The sequence below is a fragment of the Emys orbicularis genome, chromosome 3, assembly GCF_028017835.1.
Source record: "Emys orbicularis isolate rEmyOrb1 chromosome 3, rEmyOrb1.hap1, whole genome shotgun sequence".
NCBI lineage: Eukaryota > Metazoa > Chordata > Testudines > Emydidae > Emys > Emys orbicularis.
This window is the reverse complement of record NC_088685.1, coordinates 165,954,669-165,980,599: the sequence shown is the minus strand read 5'-3', so window position 1 is coordinate 165,980,599 and position 25,931 is coordinate 165,954,669. Positions and strand designations below refer to the sequence as shown.

The 25,931-nt window shown below is 39.6% G+C and overlaps 1 protein-coding gene across 1 annotated transcript in view; it reads left to right on the top strand.

Moving 5' to 3' along the window:
- IARS2 (isoleucyl-tRNA synthetase 2, mitochondrial) overlaps positions 1-25,931 on the top strand; it is a 57,841-nt gene that overhangs the window by 31,530 nt on the left and 380 nt on the right. The window contains exons 13-22 of the mRNA XM_065401074.1: positions 3,020-3,122; positions 3,859-3,952; positions 14,697-14,805; positions 17,919-18,021; positions 19,787-19,912; positions 20,410-20,541; positions 22,093-22,199; positions 23,221-23,366; positions 23,630-23,820; positions 25,478-25,622. Coding sequence (XP_065257146.1) covers positions 3,020-3,122; positions 3,859-3,952; positions 14,697-14,805; positions 17,919-18,021; positions 19,787-19,912; positions 20,410-20,541; positions 22,093-22,199; positions 23,221-23,366; positions 23,630-23,820; positions 25,478-25,622 — 1,256 coding nt within the window. The remainder of the gene's footprint in view (positions 1-3,019; positions 3,123-3,858; positions 3,953-14,696; positions 14,806-17,918; positions 18,022-19,786; positions 19,913-20,409; positions 20,542-22,092; positions 22,200-23,220; positions 23,367-23,629; positions 23,821-25,477; positions 25,623-25,931) is intronic.

Below are 25,931 nucleotides of genomic sequence, written 5' to 3'. Positions count from 1 at the left end.
GTCTTACAGTTCACGCCATCACGTGGTGAGAATGCAGCCCTCGATGGCAAATCCAAACTCTCTGCTGGGTCATTAGCCCTAGAATTGGAGGGAGAGACACACAGACTCTTTGTCATAGTTGAAGTCGTTCCAAGCACCAATGTTCTTCAGACTAGGCCAGCGCAATCAAAATAAGCTTGACATTGTCTTGTTTGGTTTTCCGGAGAACAGGAATTAGTGTGAGGGGGGGAATGCATAGAGGAGACCTACCTCTCCTAACGCTGAAGAATCCAGTCCAAAATTGACTCGTCTACTTCTGTTCTGGACCAAAACCTTTGATGTTTGGAATGGTCTTCTGTCCACGCAGGCAGTGTGCTGTATTGATTGATTGTGGTGCATTGCCCTCTGGGTATATAGCAGAGTTCCTGACATTGCTCCTCACTGAACTTCAAGTAGTGCAAGAAATGCAGTTTCTTCCAGTGTTATGGGTGGTGGTAATAATTGGCAAGTATTTACAGCATTTTATCTTAAGTCGCCTTACAAAATATCTTCACAATGTACTCTTCTTGGGATGCATTTTCGCAAGGATTAGTTTCCTAAAATGTCTTACTATTGTTACTTGTCCAGCTCCACTAACTTAGAAAGGGCGCCAGGTAGCTGCTGGTGTGTTAAACTGGGCTCAGAGGTCTTCACAACTTTGACCATTGTTGCCTGGAGGGGCCACACTGAGATTGCTCAATCAGGGCAAACTGCAAAGAATGGGTCAGACAATCCCCAAAACTGGTGGTTATTCTAATTAGATTCACCAAGCCAGTAACAAAACAGCTTTTATAATACCTTACTGGTTACCCCAAAGCCAAAAACACAGTTCCCTTAAAGCAACCCAGCCTTGGGCTGCCACCCAGATAGCCAAGTCAAATATGATGAGGATTACTGAAAGTCTTGTTTATCATCTATAAAGTTCTACCAGTCCTAAAGGATTGGACACATTATCCACCAGGTCAATGAATATTTCAGATTTTACCCAAATAAACGCTTACAGCCAATTCTTATTAACTAAACTAAGATTTATGAAAAAAAGAAAAGAGAGTGAGTATTGGTTAAAAGATCAGCATACAGACAGATATGAATAAAGTTCTTAAGTCAGTTTCATAATAGAGATGGTGAGCTGCTGAGTTGCAAAAAGTTTATTCCAGAGTCAGTTCATCAGGTTATAATCCAAAATAGGCAGTCCGTATAGTGAGTTTGTTCAGATTCTTCCATGAGAATTAGCAGGGTGATCCAGACTGGAGCTGGAGACCTCAGTCCTGTGACTCAAGCTTCCCCTGACCAAGCTTAAGCAGATCTGAGATACAGGACTGGGGCCCTAGAGTTCTTCTGTAGATCTCTGGCAGGCTATTGGTAGCCTCTTGACAGCAGGTGTTCCTTAGGTGAAGAATAGTGGCTTTGAAGTAAAACTTCCTATTTCCGATGTATACACAGGTAATTAGGTGCATTCATCAGCGTAGGTAACTGAGCAGTTCATAGACAGTTTACTACAAACTTCAATGAGAAATATAGACAATGATATCCTTACACTCAACTTAATGTTAATATCTCCTTTTGATCTCTGAATCAATAGAATTTGTAACAGACAGGAACCGTTGGGTTACACTGTTAACCTCTAACAAGTTATAGGTGTAAACAGACCAATACAATCAGTATCTTCTTCCAGTTCTCTAACAATACAGGTTTACATTTCAAAGCTCTAGTCTATCTAACATGGCTTTGTTAGCTATTTATAAGGAATGGCCCTAATTACCATTTATATACTTTTCTAATATGTCTTGAAAGGTTTAATTTGGGTCATTTAGCCTGCTAGTTGCTTAACCCTTTCTAGCCCAGTGTCACAACAACACAGAAGTTGAAGTGCTGGCATCTGCCAGTGTCTTGGCTACACACAAGTACCCACAGTTGCTAACTGGACAATTTTAGGAAAAAACCCTAGTGTGGACAAGGCCAAAGTTGTGTAGAAAATTGAGAAACTGAAACAAAGAGCTTAAGCGACTCTCCCAAGGCCACAAAAAGTCAGTGGTGAAATTGGCAGTAGAACTTGGGAGTTCCAGGCTTCCATTTAGTTGTGTGCTCAGACTGCGAGAGATTACCTTACTGGTTGCAGGAAAAACGCAACGGGTGAAAACCTGGCCCCACTGACATCAATTACAAAACTCCCATTAACTTCAGTAGAATTTCACTGAAAGCTTTAAACTTGACTTGGTAGGCAAAAAATAGAAGAAGAAAATCTTTATTAAAATGCCAACAGGAGCATGACATTGCTGCTGTATGTGTGAAATCGTTCCATAGGCTGAAATGACTTTGTGGTTTATTAAAATAAACGGTACATGTTAGTGTTATTTTAGAAATTGGATATAAAATAGGATTGTGTGGGGAAGGATGGGGTCTTTTTAATTCCTAGCCTGTGAGCAAAAGATGTTTGATTATTTAAAACAATATGCTTGTAAAAGATTTTTCCTTTTTAGAACATTCCTCTTTGTAAACTAATTATTATGCAAATTGAAATCAGCTAATTCAGTAGGAAAAAAATCAAGACTACTGTAACAGCATAGTGGGAAGGAGTGGGGGAGGGAAGAGCTCAAATAGTCCTGATCTGATGCACTAAACACAATCTCAGTGAGTCTGCAGTTCATAATTCTTCAAGAATCTATAAGGGTAGAATACAACACATTTGTTTAGTGCAATGGCTCTCTATCACATACGTTCTTCACCCGACCTCATAAGAAAGAGAACCTCACTCATGGACCCACCTCACTTCCCAGCCCACCAATCCTTCACTGCATGTTTCTCAAAATATTGCATCATGTAGACCACTTGGAAAGGCTCTGCAGATTACTGGTGGTTCATGGCCTAGGCTTGAAAACTGCTGCTTTAGTTGGTTTGGTTTGTATCTCAATATACATCATTACTTTGGGTCTCAGCTACTTTAAGGAATGTATAGTAGCTCCTTGATTGAACTATGCTAATCTGTTTCCTTCTTACACAGTGAAATCATTGAGAATGTTATTAAAATAGTGGAGCAGCATGGAAGTGATGCATGGTGGACTCTTCCTGTTGAACAGCTTCTACCAAGAAAGGTTGCAGCAAAGGTAACTTTCTGATTGTAAATGTAGGGGGTGGAAATTGGTGTGGGGGGGGGGAGGGGATGGGGAGGGACAACCTAGATCTCTCATAACACAGTAAGTGCAATATGGCTAATGCTATTAATTTCATATTGAAGGCACTTGAGGACTACAATGATGGGCAGCAATATTAAACCCTCAGATAGTTCTGTGATCCTTAAGATTTTTTTTATTGGTTATAAGGTGTCAAATGAGAGCACATCCAGATTGTGTTTTGTACTGTGCTATATCTCAGTGTTGTACGTCAGATTGGTGTCAGTAATTTAGGATGCATTTCCACTGGGCACTCTCAGCAGGTAATTGAGGGCACAGTTGGGCTCAAAATGTTTCTGCTGGCTAAAGCTAGTTTTTCTGATGTTTGTATGTAGTACTTGCTATTGTTTGTGTTGCTTTCTTGGCCGAATTCTTCAGCCACTGTGCACATATAAAATATGTGTCCAGTATGCAGTTCACGTTAGCTTCTGACTTTTTGAAGGGGGAGAGAAAGGGTCATTAGTCTTCTGAAAAGTAACTATCACATCTAATTTTCTAAATAACCTCTTGCAAAGTGTGCCTGCTTCCTGATATCTTCTGCAAAACTGGTGGACCAAAACCAAATTCTGCTGTAGTTATTTCTACTTTGGGGACACTCACCTTCTTCCAGTTAAAGGTACAGGATGTTCTATTTACTCTTATTAACACTATTTAACTGTTACTTCATTAGGTCGGTAGCCATGATGTATTGGATTATGTACAGGGACAGGATGTCCTGGATATCTGGTTTGATAGTGGAACTTCCTGGGCTCATGTTTTGGAAGGTATGGAGTTGGTATATGTTGAATATTTTTTTGAAATGCTTGTTGGGCCAGATGCACTACTGTCGTGCACAAAACTTGTTGAAGTCAGTGGAGTTGAGTTGGTGTAAGCCAGTGGCAAATTTGGGATGATGTTGGTTGTAAAGCTTTTTAAGAACAGGATCTGATGTTTGCAAATTCATTTTCAATATTGTGAAAGTTCATGTTTTTCAATGAGTTACCCTTGATCATTCTGGCATGTGAAGTACCATACAAATTTTTAAAATAAAAACTAAAGATGCACAGATTTAAAATAGCCTGTTCCTGTTATGAAAGCAGTTCACTGCTAATGTGCAGACCTCAGTTTATTTTGAATTAACGCATTTTAAAGTTTGTGCTGATGTGTACTGACTGTCTTTCAGAGTTATATAGAACTAAGACTAGAATTACCACTGAAAATGTTAATCATAATTACACACTTATAATAATGTACATCGATGCAGAAGTTGTCACTTCTGATCATTTTGTGTAGCAAGTGCAATTTGCTGTGCTGTGACTTTGTACTGCGTCTCCTAGTGCAAACACTTACTGTTGAGTAGACCAGTCGTTGGGTTTTTTTTAATAAGTTACTTTTTGACACTTCAAAAGCTGCGATGTTTAGTGTCTGAGAGTCCATGATTGGAATATAATACAATAAAGTTACAATTTAGTTGTACATGTAAGCAACCTCAAGAAAACAAAGGAGCAATCTTTTTTCAAATTTTAGAAGTACTTGATAAATCCAGAGGAGACTCCACAGTCAGGTGCCATTTCTGGGTAAGAAGCTAGCGCAGTACATCAAGTTTATTGAACTTTAAACCAGGAGTATACAATTGTATGATAGCAATCTTGTTGAATTGTAAAACATGTTGGCATTAGAGATTTTATTTCCTAGCAACGCAGTAAGGCAACGGTATCACCAGCAAACAGTGTATTTTCTAAAGGACACTTGTATACATTAAAGTTCATATTTTTAAACTAGTTGATTTGTAAAAAGTGACTGTACCAGAGCTATTTACATTCCTAAACCCCTAAAGACATCCTTGAAGAATGACCATAAATTAAAGGCACAATTGTTACTGCAGTATGTTCTATAAAATTATCTACAAGATGCTTTGTTTTGCTTTTTTATTTTCTTGCACTAATAGTCCTCATAGTAGCATTAGCTGGACTATATCATAATTTTATTCATGTTCATCAAAAGAAATGGGAAGGCTATAGTGACCATGCATATATTGGAACATTACCCCAAATATGGTGGACACTGTGTGCCATCTTTTTCTACTATCCCAGACAAAAAACTGTAAGATTGAGTACATATTGCTGATACTAAATATGGTGTGCTGTCGTCTCACTGTCATTTTGTCTCTTCACACAGTTGCTATAATTTCATGATCTTAGATCTGAAGTTTGAGTAGTGTCCAAAATGGGCTGGGAACTTCCAAAACCAGAAGACAGGCTCTGCCTTGAATATCTCGAAAGGTTGGGGGTGGGGACAGGAGTGGGATGGGGAGGAGCTAGCAGAGGATTTGGCAGAGCAGGGAGGAATTTTTCAGTTGAATAGGTAAATCTAGTAAATTAACATAAATTTTCTGCTTTCCATTCTCAAGCTAGAGTCGACCATAAGTGTTCAGAAGGACTTTCTAGTTGTAGCGAACATCACTTCTTAATGTCACTTAATCACACAGCTGTGTGTAAATCAACTTCAGTTTTGGTGAAAAAATTCTCCTTTTTCTACTTACATCCCTCACTCCCTCTAGAGGGAGCAGTTTATGGTTTGAGCTATCTTTCTACATACAATGTGGCTAGTGAACTAACTTTTTTTTTTTTTTTAAAAAGCATAGATCTCCAGCGATTTTCTGACAACCTGTTTCAATCCTGTTAAAATTGATGTGTTCTAGCACTCCTATTTAAAAATCTTAATAACCTTTTTAAAAATTCATCAGCTAATCTTTGGTTCTGTGCACTGTGTCATTGAAATGAGTTCAGTAAATTGAGTACATTTAAGTTCTCTTTGTTCGAAAATCAAAATTTCTCATGGTCACATTGGCATCAATAATGCCTTCTCTGGAGGAGGGCACATGGTTTGCATCTCTCAACATGAAAGAAAAATTGTTCTCTTTAACCTCTGATGATAGGACAAGAAGCAATGGGCTTAAATTGCAGCAAGGGCAGTTGAGGTTGGACATTTGGAAAAAATTCTTAACTGTCAGGGTAGTTAAGCACTGGAATAAATTGCCAAGGGAGATTGTGGAATCTCTGTCATTGGAGGTTTTTCAGAGCAGGTTAGACAAACACCTATTTGGGATGATCTAGATAATACTTAGTTTTGCCTTAAGTGCAGGGGACTGGACTAGAAGACCTTTCAAGGTCCCTTGCAGTCCTGTGCTTCTATGCTTACTTTCGCGTGGACATTCACCCACAGAAGGTTCCTCAGATTCCTGGTAGTACAAGAGCACTACCAATGCAGAGTGCTCCGATTTGGACTAGCTACAGTGCCTAGGGTCCTCACAGAGGTCTTCTCAGTGGTCGCAGCTCGGATGAGATGAAACAACTACATCATCTTTTCATATCTGGACAACTGGCTCCTGATGGGCAGATCCAGCAAGGAGGTCCAGTCAGCAACCCTGTTCCTACTCTGTCTGCTGTCTTCCTTGGGAATCTGCATCAACAAAGAAAAGTCCACTTGGACTCCCATAAAGACCATAAACTTTATAGGAGCGACCCTAGACTCGACCGCAGCAAGGGCCTACTTCCTTATGGAAAGATTCCAAGCCATGAACAACTTGAGAAGACAAGTTACCCTCAGACCTCAGGCCACAGTCAAAGTCTGTCTTTCCTGGCTGGGCTATGTACAGGGCCGGCTCCAGGCACCAGCTAAAGAAGCAGGTGCTTGGGGCGGCCAATACCAAGGGGTGGCACTCTGGCTGCTATTGGGGCGGCACGTCCGGGTCTTCGGCGGCAATTTGGCAGCGGGTCCCTCAGTCCCTCTCGGAGCGAAGGACCTGCCGCCGAATTGCTGCCGAAGAGTGGAGCGGCGCGATCTCGCTGCTGTGGAATTTTTTTTTTTTTTTTTCCCCCCCCTGCTTTGGGTGGCAGAAAACCTGGAGCCAGCCCTGGCTATGTAGCCTCATTTACTTACATAACACCATTTTCCAGGCTCCACCTCCGTTGCTTGCAGGCCTGGGTCTGGTCTATTTACTCACCAGACTGATATGACATGAATACAAGGCTAACAGTTCCTGCCAAGGTAACAGCTTCTCTTGTTTGCTGGATGAACCCAGAACAAGTGCATGGGAGAGTTCCTTTCCTTACACCCACACCTGATGCGACCATTATCATGGATGCATCCCTCATATAATGAGGAACCCACATGGACAGTCACACTGCACAGAGCATTTTGACTCCTCAGGGAGGCCAGGAAACATACAAACTTACTAAAACAAAGAGCAGTCTGTCTATTAGAATGCATTCCTTCTACTCATTCAGTCCCACCGATCCCCCTGCTACCTCTGCAAAAAATATGCCACGACAGGGCTAGGGTCATCCTCATTGCATCCAAGTGGTGAAGACAGTTTTGGTTTCTGGATTTCCTATGAATGTCATCCCATCCTCCCATCAGTATCCATCTCTCTCCAAATCTGTTAACTTAGGAGAATGGCAGGATCAGATGTCCCAACCCAGGCCGCCTTCATCTCATGCCCTGGTATTTGGATGGGCATCAGACCTAGAATGTTCATGTTCAAAGGCCATCCTAACTATCCCCAATCACAGTAGAAGTCTCCACCAGAAAATCACCAGAATCAGTCTTAAATAACAGGAATCTCTGCTATCTCCTGTCCCTCAGGTCATCTGGACTTCCTGTTAGTTTGTTGCAAGTCCACCATCCCCTGACGGAAGCCCATGATCTTCATTCACCGAGCTACCGTTTGTTGCCTGAAAAGTCTCATTAGGGCCTTTCCACCAGTAGCAGAACCCACACGGCAATAGGACCTCAACCTGGTACTCTCTCTTCTCACCAGACCACCCTTTGAACTGATGGCCCCATGTTCCATGTCACCTTTCCATGGAGGTTGCCTTCTTGTTTGTCGTCATGTCAGATGGGTGAGCGAACTGGGAGCACTTATGGCTGACCCACCATATACCATATTTCATAGAGGAAAAAGTCTCCCTTTACCTCTACCCAGAATTCATCCCCAAGGTAATTTCAGAGTTTTACATGAACGAACCTATTCACTTACACGTATTCTTCCCAAAACATTATGCTTCCAGCAAAGAAAAGAGATTGCACTTCCTTGACAACAGATAGGCCCTGGCCTTTTATCTGCAAAAAACGAACCCCATTAGGAACCCCATGTTTGTTGCTATAGCAGAACGATGGTGTAAACAAGCGTTATCTGCCCGGAGAGTCTCTAAGGGGATCTCTGGATGCATCATTCTCTGTTATCAGTTGGTACATATTCCCCCCCCCCCCCCGATGGGGTGAGGGCCCACTCTGCAAGAACACAGGCAACCTCAACACCATCTCTTTGAAAAGTACCTATACTGGACTTTGTCAGGTAGCCACCAGAGCTCCATCCACACCTTCATGAAGCATTATGCCCTAGTCCAGACCTCTTCTGCAAATGCTGCTCTGGGGACAGCTGTATTACAGACATTCATACCAACTGCATCCTCACAACTTCTTCCTGTTCGAATACTGCTTACCAATCACCCATATGTGGAGAATACATACAGGAACCAGCACTTGAAGGCAAATGAAGGTTACTCACCTGTAAGTGGAAGTTCTTTGAGATGTGTAGTCCCTGTCTATATTCCACTACCCACTCTTCTTCCCCACTGCTTCAGATCTTACTTGATTCATGGTAAGAGGAACTGGAGAGATGTCGGTCTGCACCACCTTTTATACCCTTGGTTCTGGAGCACGAGGAGAGCAATAGCACGGTTTGTGGACCAAGGCACACTACTGCTAGAAATCTCCAATCTCAGGCACGTGGTGCACATTTACCCACGTGTGGAATACAGATAGGGACCACATATCTCAAAGAATTTCCAGTTACAGGTGAGCAATCTCCATTTCTCTGCTTACTCCCCATGTCAGGGCGGGGGGGGGGGGGGGGGTATTTATTTTTCTTGGCTAGAAAGTAGCTTAAATTAAAATTAAATATAATTTGAATTCTGAACCCCTCTAATTTAGGGTGTTGTAATTCAGGATCTCTGCCCAGTTCACTTCATTTGGTAGAAAAATTCTATTTTTGCCCCTAACCAACCAACTTTGAGGCTAACATTTTGTGTGTGGATTTTATTGTGTGACTAACATAAAGCTTATAATAATGGAAACTCAGTTGCAACCTTGGTTATACAGTAGCATACCACCTCTCTATGAAGACAAAAGAGAATAGCATGGCTGGTCAAGAATAGGTCATGTAAAAGTCATCTTGAAGCAAGAAGAAACTTTTAAATCGGCCTTTTAAAACAGTTAATCTCATGGGCCTAGTTCAGCAAGGTACTTAAGCATGTCCATAAATTTAAACTTATGAGTAAGTCACTGAAGTCAAAAGAAAGGAGCAATTGTAATGCACACTAGTTATAATCTGTACATAAGGGAAGAAAACCAAGTTTAAACATTTAAAAACACACTACTTTGTTGTTGTATGTGTTATCATTTGAGGCTACAGACTTCTGTGGCAACTAAACATGTTACCAAAAAAAAAAAAAAAAGAGAATATTGAATCAGTGGTTTTAGATGTAAAGGATGGTTTAATGTATTGCAAGGAACATCTGTCTTTATGGACAAGGCCTTCAGCAGTGGAGAAATTAAACAACTTTATCTAGAATATTATAAAATGCAACATAAATATTTACATTTATGTGGTTTCACTTTCAGAAACAGTAACTAATTTCCCATGTTTCTACACAAAGCAATTACATTGTGAAAGGTAATGCATGGAGATTCCCTTTTCCAAGATATTTCTTGAGCAACCTTTTTGTTTTTCAGAAATATCACAGCAGCGAGCGGAGCCTCCTTTAGCCAAATTCATGACAGCATACTGGCTTACAAAAGATAGTGTGCCATATATATGTAAAAGTACTGTTTATTATTTTTCCTGCAAAAGTTCAGCGACCTCAACAATTCTCACAAAGGTTCTCGCAGTTTGTATTGTCTTGCGATTACTGAAAGATATACATGGCTAAGGCCCTAACGAAGGACAATAAATGCAGGTAAAATTCAAGACGACTGGAGGGTTTAATATGTGATAATGACCCAAACGTTTCATTCTATTGCTGTTAGCTCAGTTAATGGAAATGAACCACTGATGCTTCTGCAAGCACATAACAAAAAATGATACAACTGATTACCAAACAGTCAGAATTTCAGAGCAACAAGGAATCCCAGTTAAACAGCTGGTTTTGGCAGAGATGGTGGGTAGGTTTGGGGTTCGTTCTTTACACAAGACTTTCCACTGCACTTCTAATATGATTGGATTAGCGGTTTCTGAGCAAATAATGTTATTCTACCCGATATGCACGTATTCAGATTTTAAATTCAACATGTATGTGATCTGTATGATGGTTCTTTGATGAAGTGAGATACATTAAGTTTTGAAAAAATAGGTCTTGCAGCCTTAGCTTTTTAAATATGTTTAAAGAATTATTCAATGACTGGAGTCCCTAGCAAGCTGCACTGGGACACTAGCTTTTCAAAGATGGCTCCCCCACACTTCCAATCTTGGCCATTTGCATCAGACCCATGCAGAATTTATAAATTGTGCCACTTATAACCAATAAGTGCTATTTGCTCCCTCTGCCAACCCAAGATTAGTCAAAGGCACCACTCCTTCCCAACCAACAAATTAAAACAGAGTTTCTACACCGACCTGTTCTGGAATTGAGGGATGGGAAGGGGATATTTTATTTACAGCAATAAAAGAATTCATTCTTTCACCCTAAAGAGGCTGACCTGGCTCTCTGCTTTACAGTCACTAAAAATAAAAATCCTCCACAACAGAAATAAGTACTAAACTGCTCACCACATTGATATACTGTATCTGATCCTCTGCAGTGTGCATGAGGGGAAAAAAAAAGATTAACACTTGTAGCAGACGCATCTTGATGGAAAGCACCTTACCAGTTGCCTCATTTCTATTTAAGGAGGCTGTTAGCTGAAACATCTCAGCTGACAACAACTGTAACACGGATTTCAGGGAAGAGAGGCAGTTTCTCATAAAACCAGCTACCAAACTCTGTACTGGATAAATAATAAATATTGTACAAATAATATACAGCTTGGCATTAAATGATGGCTTTTGGGTAGGTGCTATAAATAAATTGAAATAAAAATAGTTGTAGTTCATTTATTTGTTGTTTATTGGGAAATGGCTTAAAGTCATTTTTTCTCTGTCTACAGGGTTTTGTTTAAGGCCTCTCTGCATATTTACTACAACCATTTGGGTGGGAACAGTGAAGAGGGTGGCTTGTGCATTCTATGCAAGTTAATTCATGCATGAATTGTAATGGAAATGGCTTTGCTTTGGTACAGTTTGTTCTATGCTTATGTATATCATGCTCATCACCATAGTATCCGAGTACCTTCCCGTAGTACATTCAGCAATGTTAAGCATGTGTTTTCCTGGCTGTTTAAATTTGTAAACTACCACATTAGAAGTGACAGATTTGGTTCAATTTACATCTTAGACATTAGAGTAGGAAAAGATGTATTATCATTTTGTCCATCCCCACTGTTGTTGTGGGGCTATAAGGTACAACTGGGTGAGCGTTTTGCCCAATCTAGCTTTATTTGGCTTGAATAGACTTCACTGGGTTTTTTTGTTTGGTTTTCGCCATCCCAGGGTCTCGTAGCATAATATTTTTCCCCAACTTCATCCATTTTATTCCCTAGTCACCCCTTTGAGTTGCCCTGACTAATTAGTCTCCAGTTTGGGAGTTTCATCTTTCAGATGCTGAACTTGTAGTACTGTGTGTTTCTCAGACACATGTTTAGGAGGTCATTCAGTTAATATATAAACATCTAGTTTGACTTAATCTTGCCTCACCATTTAATTCCTATAAATTCAAGACAGAGAAGAGTAACCAAAAAAATCTACATCTTGTAAAAATATGCCCAAAATTATGTGATATCTTGGATGCAATTCCATCAATGTCAGATCCGAATTGTTGTCCTCTTGGTTTGGGATGTGATGTTCCTGCACATGCACTGGGGAACTACATTGCCTTTTTCTGCTGCTGCGTTGTATTACAAGATCTCATTCAGTTTGTTAGCCCTCTGATCGCCAGGTCTCTTTTGGTATTCCTGACCAAGCATCTGCATCGGTCCTTGAATTAACAGTCCATTTTTATAAATCTAATGTGAGAACATTTTTCCAGTCATATATAAATCTCTACTAATGATCATAGCATTGAAAAACGACTTGGCATCTCTGATATTTTAACTTAGAATGGACATGTTCTTGTGTCAAAACTTAGACCATTTACATCCTAAGGTCCTGTCTCCACAAAGACCTATGCACAAAGTTATGTTTAATCCAAATGAGTAGAGAAAATGGTGTATAGTGATATATCTGCAAAGATAGCTAACCTACTTGCTCATTTTTAATTCTGAGAATTTTTGCCTCTGAAAATAGCATGACTCTTTGCACCTGTGTTTCAGATTAAGTGAATAATTTATTTAAACTTGTTGAATTCAGTGGCACTACTTAAGCACATGCGTGTTTGTGGTATGATGGAATAGGGCCTGATGAAGTCAATGGAAAAGGCTCTCATTGACTTCCATAGGCTTTGGATCAAACCCTAATCTCCAGTGCAAGAGAAGAATTTAACTTTCAGCACCATAATTCATTCTCTATCTCCCTTGTTAATGTTTAACTGAATGAATGTAATTATTTTACAGCATGCCTATCTGTGCTTTTTAACTTTTTGTGCTGACCAGAAGATTTAAAGTAAAACTTGGCTAATTGTCGTTGGCATTTAAGTATAATACATTTTAATCTAGAGGCTAAAGTCTATAAGATCAAAGATATAGAATCTTGAAATCCCTATCAAAAGGGAACATAAACTGTAATACACTCCTTAATGGACTGGACCTGTGCCCTATAGTTGATTAATTTAAAAAACAACTGAAAACTCTTCAGGACTGTCACATAATTTTGCACATAGCTAAGAAATGTACACTCAGTTCTAATTAAAGTTGACACAAAGTCACTACAACTTCGCTGTTTTTTCATTACAGTTGAGATGAGAACTACCCAATAGATTTGGACAATAGATTATTAATTATTTAATTAATGTGGAATATAGGCTCAAAGTACTGCTACTTCTACAGACACATAATATTCAAGAATTCATAAAAAATGTAAAGTATATTCACCAGGGCATGCTGTTCTTGCAGGCATACCATTATATCTACTTTCTACCAGACAAGAAAGACCAACGCTAATAGATTAATTTGGTGGATCTTTGTAGACCGTTTGTTTAGGTTCTTCAGTCATCTAGATTTGAGTCCCCTTATTAAACGAAAATTTCTTTTATTTACTTGCCCTACATTGCAAGAATTGAAATTTTCTAGCAGTTGACTTGCCAGAGAAAAATACTCTATGTACAGTAAATCAGTAATAGATGCCGAAGTTATTGCTATTCTTGCTTTATAACTGCATCCTTTGTATGGCCTGCTTACTCACTACAATTATTATTGTGCTTATTTTGTTTTTACGTGTATTTTTCAGTCTCTTGTTGCAAAGATTAATAATTTTATTGTGCTTTCTAACTAGATCTTTATGATTTACTTGAAGGAATAAATTAATGTGATAGAAAAACATAACCTCCACCCACACACCTTAGTTAGCAGTGGCTGAATGTCCTTGACCTTTGTAATGTTGAACTGTTTTTTATTACAGGATGGATCTGAATATCGAAACTTCCATTAAGCTAAACAAATAGATAAAGGCTGTAAACACCAGGGAGAAAGAGAGGAATAGTCTCAGATGGTTCAAGGGGGAGGATAAAAGGAGCTATTGAATGAAACTGATTAAAGGAAGATTTTGGCTAAAAATCAGGAAAAATTTCCTACTGTGAGCCTGTGGAATAACCACCAATTCCCACCTTCCTCCCTTTTGAGTACCCGTGTAACTTCAGACTTTTGGGTTCCCACGACTTGTACTGTTGGCAGCACAGTTGCGTACCAAGCAATGAATCAGTTTGTTCGTTGTTTATATTGAAACCTGCAGTTTTATCATTAATTAATATTTGTAAAGTGCCTTGAGAGCCTGATATGAAATGTACCGAGTGCAAAATAGGCAATATTATAATAGCCTGTGTTTTCATAATTCAGTATTATTTTGTTAGAGGCCCATGTGGGAAAGTAAGCTTGTTTGTTGCCTATAAATTCTCAGAGTTTAACGATTCTCAGCATTTAATGACCACCTATTATTTTGTCTGTTAGCTGCTTAAGTAGTTGGGGATAATTAGCCTGATAATGTCTATTGTTTTCAACAATTCATTGTGTACTTTTTTACAGTAGTAAATAAACTAGTTCTTGGTTCACAGAACAAAAGCATAGTGTTCTATAACCACTTACAGATATGTCTACTACAACACATGTTAATATTTCTTCTGATTACTTCATTTTACCATGAACCTACTACAAGTATTTAGGAATCTAATATAAACTGAGGTTTTTAAAAAAAAAAATCAGTTGACATATTTTTGTTTTAAGGTGCAGATCAAAGGGCGGATTTATACTTGGAAGGAAAAGACCAATTGGGAGGCTGGTTTCAGTCCTCTCTCTTAACTAGTGTGGCAACAAGAAAAAAAGCACCTTATAAGTAAGTGCTTGGTCTGCAACATGGCCATTTATTGAGCTTTTATATAATGAGAGTATGGTAATTGGAATAGAGAATATGAAGAACCCTTTCCCCACAAAAACTAAAGAAAGCCTTTACTGAATCTTCAGGTGACATCCATACACTTTATTCTAAAGGTTTCCTCAAAGGTTTATATCACAGTCCATTTATCTTCTGTTGAACTTGTTTTTCTCACTCTGAGTTTAAATGGATGCTTTCCTGCGTTGTTCCAACAGCTTACTGTGTTCATCTATCTCATTCACTCAGGATATACCTCATCGTGTGTTCAGGTGTCACCAGTTATCGTTGGCATCACCCATTCTTGCCACGCCCTTACGCTGCCAAGATCAGTGTCTTACCTTAATATGGGACATATTATGGAAGCTCACACTGACTGTAGGGGGTGGTGACTAAGTAGTGTGTCCCTGTGTTTTTGAACCTTGAACTTAACATGAGTGGCAAAGCTGTTACCTAAGGGTAAAAATTAGGGCTGTCAAACGATTACAAAAATTAATCATGATTAATTGTAGTTTTAATCACACTGTTAAATAATAATAGAATAACATTTATTATAAATATTTTTGGATGTTTTCTACATTTTCAAATATGTTTATTTCATTTACAATGCAGAATACAAAGTGTACAGTGCTCACTTTGTTAATTTTTTATTACAAATATTTGGACTGTAAAAAAAGAAACAAAAGAAATAGTATTTCTTAATTCACCTCATATAAATACTGTAGTGCAATCTCTTTATTGTGAAAGTGCAACTTACAAATGTCAGGTTTTTTTTTAACATAACTGAACTCAAATAAAACAATGGAAAACTTCAGCGCCTACAAGTCCACTCAGTCCTACTTCTTGTTCAGCCAGTCGCTAAGACAAACAAGTTTGTTTACATTTATAGGAGATGATGCTGCCCGCTTCTTATTTACAATATCATCTGAAAGTGAGAACAGGTGTTTGCATGGCACTGTTGTAGCCGGCGTTGCAAGGTATTTACATGCCAGATATTCTAAACATTTGTGTGCCCCTTCATGCTTCGACCACCATTTCAGAGGACGTGTCCACGCTCGATGACGATCCAAAGCAGCGTGGACCGACACTTGTTCATTTTCATCATCTGAGTCAGATGCCACCAGCAGAAGGCTGATTTTCTTTTATGGTGGTTCGGGTTCTATAGTTTCCACATCAGAGTGTTGCTCTTTTAAGACTTCCGAAAGCATGCGCCACACCTCGTCCCTCTCAGGTTTTGGAAGGCACTTCAGATTCTTAAACCTTGGGTCGAGTGCTGTAGCTATCTTTAGAAATCTCACATTTGAATCTCCTGTGTGTTCTGTCAAATCTGCAGTGAAAGTGTTCCTAAATCGAACAACATGCTGAGTCATCGTCCAAGACTGCCATAACATGAAATATATGGTAGAATGGGTAAAATCACAGAGCAGGAGATATACAATTCTCCCCCAAGGAGTCCAATCACAAATTTCATTAACAAATTATTTTTTAAATGAGCGCGTCATCTGCATGGAAGCATGTACTCTGGAATGGCTGAAGCATGAAGGGGCATATGAACTTTAGCATATCTGGCACGTAAATAACTTGCAACACTGGCTACAAAAGTGCTATGCGAACACCTGTTCTCACTTTCAGATGATGTAAATAAGAAGTAGGCACATTATCTCCTATAAATGTAAACAAACTTGTTTGTCTTAGCGATTGGCTGAACAAGAAGTAGGACTGAGTGGACTTGTAGGCTCTAAAGTTGTACATTTTTATTTCTCAGTGTAGATATGTAAAAAAAAAAATTCTACATTTTGTAAGTTGCGCTTTCACAATAAAGAGATTGCACTACAGTACTTGTATCAGGTGAATTGAAAAATACTATTTTGTTTTATCTTTTTACAGTTCAAATGTTTGTAATAAAAAATAACAAAGAGAATACAAAGTGTACAGTGCTCAGTGTTGTAATTGAAATCAGTATATTTGACAATGTAAAAAAAAATCCACAAATATTTATGATAAATTTAAATTGGTATTCTGTTATTAACAGTGCAATTAAAACTGTGATTAATCACAATTAATTTTTTTAATCGAGTTAATTTTATTTTGAGTTAATCACTTCAGTGAAGTGCGATTGATGGCCCTAATAAAAATGGTCAAATAACCTAAGCTTTCATTTAAAACCATGATTTTAGCTCCTCTGGTTGCAAAGAGAACAGTGAATAGAGGCAATAATTTGAGTTATTGACTTGATTGCACTGGGAAATATTCAGTTTATTGAATTTGTTACTTTTTCAGTAAGGAAGTATACATAATACTACTTGGATTTTTATAAACAACTTAAATGAGCAAATGCGTATGCACTGAATGTAAATGTCTATTTTGGTCAAATGCAAAAATGAATGGTATAAAACATATATTGCGTGTGTGCATGTGTTCCTTTTTATTCATTTGTGTGTGTATAGATATAAAATATGTATGTATAGATATAATGTGGGAAAACTGCCATTGACTTTAGTGAAACCAAAATTTCACCCTTAGTCTGTTGGATTTAGTCCAGTGGTGGGCAACCTGCGGCCCCATCAGGGTAATCTGCTGGTGGGCCACCAGTTTGTTTACATTTGCACGGCCCCCGCAGCTCCCAGTGGCCGCGGTTCGCCGTTCCCGGCCAATAGAAACTGCGGGAAGTGGCGCGGGCTGCAGGGACGTGCTGGCCGCCACTTCCCGCAGCTCCCATTGGCTGGGAACGGCGAACCGCGGCCACTCGGAGCTGCGGGGGCCGTGCAAATGTAAACAAACTATCTGGTGGCCCACCAGTAGATTACCCTGATGGGCCACAGGTTGCCCACCACTGATTTAGTCGATTAAAACTGGTGGTTTTGTACAATTAGGAAGACTGTTGGAGATCTAGTGTTTCTGCTCTTCTATAGACATAAATTTCAGTACTCAATAGATTCCATTTTGGATTGGAGATTTCTTGGTTAGAGTTTACTTCTGGAAAGACCAGACTGCCACACTAAAAAGATACAAATCCTAAGGTTTAATTTATTTTTAAGTAATATTGACATGTTTGGGTTTTGTTTTGTTTTCCTTAGGACTCTAGTGGTTCATGGATTTACTCTTGGTGAAAAAGGAGAGAAGATGTCTAAATCTATGGGCAACGTGGTCGATCCTGACGTAGTAATCAATGGAGGCCAAGTAAGTCACGACACACATTGTGTCATGGCATTTCTAGTTACATTTTTTCGTGGCCAAGAATTACAGTCATGTTGTTGTGTAACATTTCCCTGTACAACTGCTTTATGGCAGAATATTGGAAAGCTGCTGTATAATAAAGTTGGATATATTGAACTCCGTTGAGCTGAAATTAAAACCTGAATTGTTTCTCAGCTTTGAAGTGTTCAAGCTGCAATAAGTTTAAGATTAATTCTATTGAATATGACTATTCTTTGGTGATAGGAAATGGAGAGGGGCTGTAGCAATTCTATTGACAGTATAGTTCAGTTCTAAGCTCTTGAGAGATGTTATTCTAAGGGGTTTTTTTTTTGTTTGTTTTTTAAAGAAGCTGAACTGGATGTGTGCTGCAGAGAGAGATCTTTGCAGTACAACAGTCATGGCATCATTTGCATACTAATAGGCATGTAGAGTGAGGCCAGTGACTGGACTTCTTGATCTGGAAACTTTTCGTTTCATTCTACATTCAGAGAGGTTATACTGAAAGTAAATGCTCTGAAACACTGAGCTTTGTTAGTCCTTGCTTTTACTGGTGATCCTCTTTGGGGGGGTCTCTTCATAATTCTGTGAATCTTTGGCATAGAATGACAGATCCTTGGTAGGCTTTACTGACATGATTTGATAAAAACTTTTCTCTTTGTGTGTCAAAAAATCAAGGGGGGAGGGGGGGAAATGACCTTCCAATTTCAAAAAGAATGTGGTATAGAGTCTGAAGCTAAAAATCATTTAAAGACATTAATATTTATACTGTATCTTCTGTTTTTAGTTAGAACCATGCCGTTTTTCTAGACATCAAATATATTGGAGTAATTCATACAGCAGGTGGCAGTGGGGAGTTGTTCTTTGATGAGGGCTCAGGACAGAGCCACAAAGTAATTGTTTTCTAACTAGATATCAAATTGGTTGGGAAGCAAGTGAATTAATGTGGCTTTCTAAATAATGTAATATAGAAAAGCCGCTCTTCAGCTATTTATTAGATTGTGTAGTGATCGATAGGCACTTCCTTATACTGAAGAAAGGAAATAATTAAAATCACAGTACAGCTGTGACGCTAGCTTTAAGTCTGGGACTGCTTTCCCTTCCATGGGAGACCTGCTGGAGGGGCAGGGCTAGCGATGTTTGCGGTGGTGCCATCAGTTGACAGAGTGGCAGGGGATTCAGTACATAAGCAGGTGGAGAGTTTGAGCCCCATCTCTGTTCAATTAATTTGTAGAAAAACCGTTCTACACTTGTATACTGGTTTTCTGTTGACCCTGATTGTTAGATGGTATGGGGAGGAAAGAGAAAATGATGCATCTCTTTCACTACCCACTCCAAATGCACGGGGCTAGGATTTTGGGGCGTCAGATGAGGTGGTACACCCCACTCAGTATGATTCCAGAAGGAGGGGGCCTGGATTAGCTGCTCCTGGTGCCACGCTGGAGCTGAAGCTAGCTAGCTCTGTGCCTCCGATAGATATTGCAAGGAGAGGTAGAGGCTGTAACTGCTGTGAGCTTGTATTACAGTACTGCTATAATGACTGATATAGTAAAAACGAAGGGTGGGTATCTAAATTCCAGAGTGTACATTTTAGTTAGAATTATTTGTAGATGAAACTTTTGGGCACAAATACAAACATGATGTTGCTGACCCTGGAGTCTTACTGTATTGGTTTTAAAATGTGTTTGCATGGTCTTAAATTGCAAATAAGCAGCATTGAAAAGAGCTTTGTGTTTTTGTCAATGAACAGGACCACAGTAAGGAGCCTCCGTATGGCGCTGATGTCCTTCGCTGGTGGGTGGCAGAATCAAATGTTTTTACTGAGGTGCTGATTGGACCAGCTGTACTTAGTGCTGCAAAAGACGATATAAACAGGGTGAGAAGTGAATATGATGCATCTGATTTTAAGAGAACACATCCTCTTCACCTTTGGTTTTATATTTACAGAGTAGAATCCATTGTGATACCAAAGATGACCGCTGACTTTGAAATTTGTTGCAATGGAGTGTATGTGAGCTTTTCTTTTAGCTGAAAATTAAGGGTGTTTTTCCCAAGCACATAATTATTATTGCTCCCTTTTGTGATGTGCTGGTCAAGTAGTAATATATTTTAGGGAAAATAAAAATATGTTCTTTAGCTTGCCTGCCTTTAGCTATTGTTGTTGGTATATAACCTATTTATTCACAACTCTGCTGTTATGATCCTTTTGATACAGGTACTGTATTTTGTAATGATTTGGAATCATCAATTAGAAAAATGGTTGAGCTTTTTATTTTATTTAAATTGACAGGATGGAAATCTCTTGTGTGTCTTGTTTACTCTTCATTCTGATGAAACTGTTTCATTTAACACTTCTGAATGGTTTATTGTTAGCTTCGGAATACGCTACGCTTTATGTTGGGAAACATGGCTGGCTTCAATCCAGAAACTGACTCCATCCCCAGTTCAGAGATGTATGTAATAGACCAGTACATGCTACACTTACTACAGGATTATGCTAAGAAGGTGAGGGTGAATTATGTTAATCTACTGTGTACTTTGTTAGTGATTAATTTAAATTGGGAATATAATGTCTCTGGGGAAAATGCTTATAAGTGTGTTTGCATTATTTTGAAGAAAAAAACGTAAATAGTGAGCTTTTCCAATAATGGAGCAAAATGAAGATCTGTCTTAAATTTGTGATAAGGAAATAGCCGTGTAGCATACTGTATATAAAACTGAATTCTTTCCATTATAAATGCCAATTTTTGGCAAGAAAAAAACTCTCTAGACTGCACTTGGCATGTATCTGTATTGTATAGTACACAGAGGTAACTCGTAATAATGTTTTAATTGTATGAATGTAGAAGAGCTTTAATCTTCATGTAGCCATTCGAATATAGCCTATTTAAAAAACTAAGGGCTAAATTTGCTCTCTGACACATGCATGCAACTTCCACTCAAGTCAATGGGAGTAAAGGCTATGTATCTGAGGGCAGAATGGGACCCTTGAGGTGATCACTAATATAGCCTGCCTCTACTCTGGGCAACTTATGGCTTTTTGAAAGGTTTAAAAAACTTCAATACGAGTCCTAAGTGCGCATGTTAAATTTTGCTTTATTTGAACCTGCCTTCAGAGGCCTCAAATTGCTCCAATTAGAGGAGGGTATACAGCCATATCTAATGCTTTTTTTTTTGGGGGGGGGGGGGGGTTGTCAATATATTTAAATGCAATTCAGAGCACTTTTGGTGTATGTGACCTGTGTAGCTAACATGTTCCTCTTGATGCTCCAAATGCTCTGTTTACATTCAAGATTGGAGTAGCTATAGCGGAATCACTTGGCTTTCAGACACTTAGGAAATTTGCAGGTTATGAAACATTCACTTTATAAATACGAATCAAATAAATTTTCGTTCGAAATCTTGAGACAAATTGGTTAGATGTTTTTTATTTTGATTAGCAAAGATGCTTCGGCAATGTACAAGTGGTGAGAGGGTGAAATACCTTCGCAGAGCTGGTTAGGTGAGCCAAATTGAATTTCAGCAAGTTCAGGACCTAGCTTACTAAACACATCTAGGATAATTGAGCCAGAAATGCATTCTGCATACTCGAGTTATGAAAGAAATCAGAAGGCTGTCTCCTAAAACCTGCTAAGCAGAGAGGGGAGTACTGGAAATACTTGGTAAAACAGTAGTTGCTATACCTAGCATGCTTTTTGGATTTCTCTTCCCTTAATCTTTTTTACCAGATATACTAGCATGAAAACAGGATTTCTTTAGATCTTATTTCTCTTTGCCATCCCTTGGAGAGGGATGTTTGATTCTGTGTCTTCGAATGATTTCTCTGTTCCCGTTGTTACAAACTCACTGTCCAATTCATATGAATGATGAATTATCAGGATTTTTCCTCAGAAGAGCCCAGAAAGATGTTCTCCCAGGCGCCTTATCTTTCTCCTACTCGGCACTTTCCCCCTTCCTGTACTTTCTTCAAAAGAAAATGTTCCCAGGCTCATGACCTACATTTCTATCCAGTGTGATAGTAATTGGATGTGCTGCTGTCATCTCTCTGTTCCCCAGGTTACAGAAGCGTACAAGGAATATGATTATGGCAAAGTTATTCGTTTGTTGCAAGCATTCCACACTAGAGATTTGTCCAACTTTTACTTCAGCATAATCAAAGACAGGTAGGTATTAATTCCTGCCTTCACTAAGGCAACTTTTTTCTTTTTATGATGTTTTTAAGAAACCTGGTTTGAGATTGGCTGTGGAACTCTCATAAAGGAGATAATATAAATAGTGATTGAAGTATATCTTCATCCCAGGCTACCCTGAAAACAAATACTTGTGGCAAAATAGAATTTATTTTTAATGAAACTTAGTTAGCAGCTAGAGGGTGATTTATAGTATCCAGCAGCATTGAACCCATCTTCTCAAGATCTGTATTTCAGCAATTCTTGTTTCCTTCCAAACGTAACTGGAAGGGATACCAGATAGTATAGATTTAGCCCCAATAGGCCTTTTGTGTTACTGGCTCTTAATTGAATTGCTTAGTTTTCTAGAGGGGATACACATCTCGTTCTTTGCCAATACTCTCCTGTTAATTGGACTTACGGGTTCAGAATCAGACTTAGCAGGCGTTGTTAAAAAAAAGCTGTTGGCGTGCACGTTGGTATTTATTATGCAAGAACTAGAAGGTCACAGATTTTTCAGTAGATGCTTTTGCTACATCTGTCCCAAGTTTTCCAGGACAGAGTTTCACGTTTCCTGATCCTTAGTCTCAGATTTCTCCAAGAAAAATTTTCCTTTAAGGGATGGGTTTTTCTTTCTTCGAGACCTTTTATGCCAGTCTAGAGGCTGGGTATAGGCCCTCTCTATTTGGGACCCAAAACACTGAAGCTTTCTGAGGGGTATCATCCCTCCTACACAAAAAACTTTTGGCTCAGTAAAGCCAGTTAAAAATGCAAAGCAGTCAAATGAAACCTCTTTAAACAATAACTTGAAACCCAGAACTGTTGTAAAGGCAGAACACAGTGTAATCTACGTACAGACTTTGAAAAACAAATTATGGCTTATAGTTAGGCCCTTAGGTCTATCTTGAAACACCTAAATAAGACCGATTTTAGCACACATCTTGTATCGGGCTGAACTCTCTCTCTCTCCTTACTGAAAGCAACTTCACAAACTCTCCCCTCGTGTGACTCACAGGCTTTATTGTGAAGAAGAAAAAGATCCTAAACGTCGTTCATGTCAAACAGCCTTAGCCGAGGCTTTGGATGTAGTGGTGCGATCGTTTGCACCAGTCCTTCCTCATTTGGCAGAGGAGGTTTTCCAGTTCCTCCCATACAAGAAAGGTAAGGCATGTATAACTCCGTCACAGAAACCAGACACTGACATTTCAGAGAACTTGTACTAGAACAGTAACTGTGGACAAAAATTTGCATTTGTTTAAAAATCTGTATTTTTTAACTTTGCAATTAAAAGGTCCTCGCCATCCTTTGTTTAGCTCAAATAAAAATAAGTATTTAAAGAAATCAGCTGCAGAACAGTTTTATGGAAAGGGAGCAGTAGACAGCACAAACTCCAATGCATTGAACATGTTTTGTTTTTTTTCAAGAGTGGGAGAGTGTTTTTCATTCTGGCTGGATTAACACAAGCTCCGTGTGGAAGAAACCTGGCCTAGAGGAAGTGGTGGAGGCTGCATGTGCGATGAGAGACTCTTTCCTTGGATCCATTGCTGGCAAAAATGCTTTGGAGCATGAAGTCGTCATTGTAATCGACCCTGGGCTGCTCTTTGAATTAATGGAGGTAAAAACAAAAAACACCCACCCATCCACCCCACCTGTTAACATGCTAGAAAAAATAACTCCTACTCTACTTGAGCACTTAGGGCTAGATCTCTGTAGGCGACTTGGAGTCAGGGTTACAGTGCTTAACAAGGAGGTGCCCTGAGGTCTAGTGGAATCCACAGCCCCAAGTCAGGAGCCCAGTGCTCTATACAATGCACAGGGAGAGTTAGGTGGCTGAGAAGACAGCAAGCCTAAGCTAGCCTGTAGGAAATACTAAGGAGAGGGGGTGACCTGAGCCCCACCCTCAAAGGGAGTTAGATGTCAATCACCACTTGGGATTCAGTTGGAAGTCTTCTCCTGGAGTTAGGCACCTGTGTCAGGTCAACCCTTTCTTGCAAAAAGTGGAGACCGGTGCCTGTGTTCCCTCCCTGGTTAGTGCATTCACCTATGATGGGATGCGATACCTGGGTTCAAATCTTCCCTCTGCCTTGGAGTAGCGACGTGAACCCAGGTCTCCCATCTCTCAAGTGAGTGCTCTAATAGCTAGCCTATAACACCATTTTGCCTCACCCATTGAATATTCAGGTATTTCACACAAAGTGGAACAGCTTCAACAGAAGTGATTGAGACCTCCCCTCTAGCGTGGTGGTGAGGGCACTCGCCTGGCACAGGGTGACTTCCTCCTGCAGGTGGTGGGACAGCTAGGTTGAGGATCTCTCTGGGACTCAGGTGCCAAGCGGCTCGGCAGCATCAGGACATAAGCAGCTTTGTGCATGCTACTGACAAGTTTAGGTGGCAGCTAACTGGAGATTTTGATCTAAGTTTTGGGTTTAGGTGCCTAAATCCATGGATCTAGTCCTTTGCAGCATTTTTCAGATGACTGCTAACAACACGGACAATGTTCCACTTAGCTAATCCATGTGATTTCTGAGCTAGGGTCAGCACACTTGTCAGAACGTGAAAGGGCTATTTTCTGTTCTGAAAATGGACATAGGGTCCAAACTTCTTGCTATCTTAAATGATTAGGAGTTTGATGCAGGCTTCCCTAGTGGGTTGCAGTTCAGTACTGGATGTGGAACTGATACAGGAGGAATAGGCAAGGGATTTTGGACACTTCAGTTTCTTGGTCCTCTGTTCAAACCAGGTCTAAATGACTGAAGTCAATGCCAAGCCTATAGGAAAGAAGTTGGTAGTTGTTTCAGTCCAGTTACTAATGAATGTGTCCCTAAGAGAAACTACTACCATGTCTGAAACTCTAAAATGCAAGGGATTGACTTGTGCTAGGGTCTAAGGCATTTAAGGAAGGTGTATGCTGAAGTTTGAAATGATACTGGAGAGAGAGATTTCCAGCATTGTCAATCTGGTATCAAAACTGAGCATTAAGATCAATCATTTTGTTTTATGCCCCTGACATCAGGAGCTGAGAGGTCAGAGTATAATTGTTATACTGCTGGCTGGCAGTAGGACGTATTCCCACAGCTGGAGAAGTGGCTCAGACAAAAGCTCGGGCTGGTACCATTTGTTGAAATGTCCTGCAGCCAAATGCACCTCTAGCCTTTGCCAGCAGGAGGGCTGGACTTGAATCAGGCAGCTTGCAAACCCCATGCTGCATTGTAAGGTGTATTTGTTGCAAAAGTTTAAGCTATTTAAGTTCAGAAAGCGACTGTTCTTTCCAGACACTGCAGTCTGAGGAGTCTTCCAGTGTATCGCAGCTAAATGAAATCATGATGGCTTCACAGACAACTCTACTGTCCGAACTACCTATAGAAATGGCCACAGCTGAAAAGATCATTAAAGGGACCTTTTTGATTAACTTAGAAGGTAAGAAAAAGGGACTAACAACTAATCAATGCTTGCTTCTACCCAGCAAACACAACTCTCTCTTAGATTAGAAACTTACCTATTACCAAGAGCTGATGCCGAGCAGGATCAGCCCCTTTCTGTGCACTAGTTTTTCTTGGTCTCTTACCTGCATTTAGGACTCTGGTCAAAGGTGGTTCTTGGAGTTTAGCTTTACTTTATAGAAAGGAATAGAGAAATTTTAACCCCCCTAAATGCAGTTAGCGGGAGGCTGCAGTGTGAGCTGGGTTTTCAATGCTGCCTGTACGCTATACAGTAAAATTTTCTTTG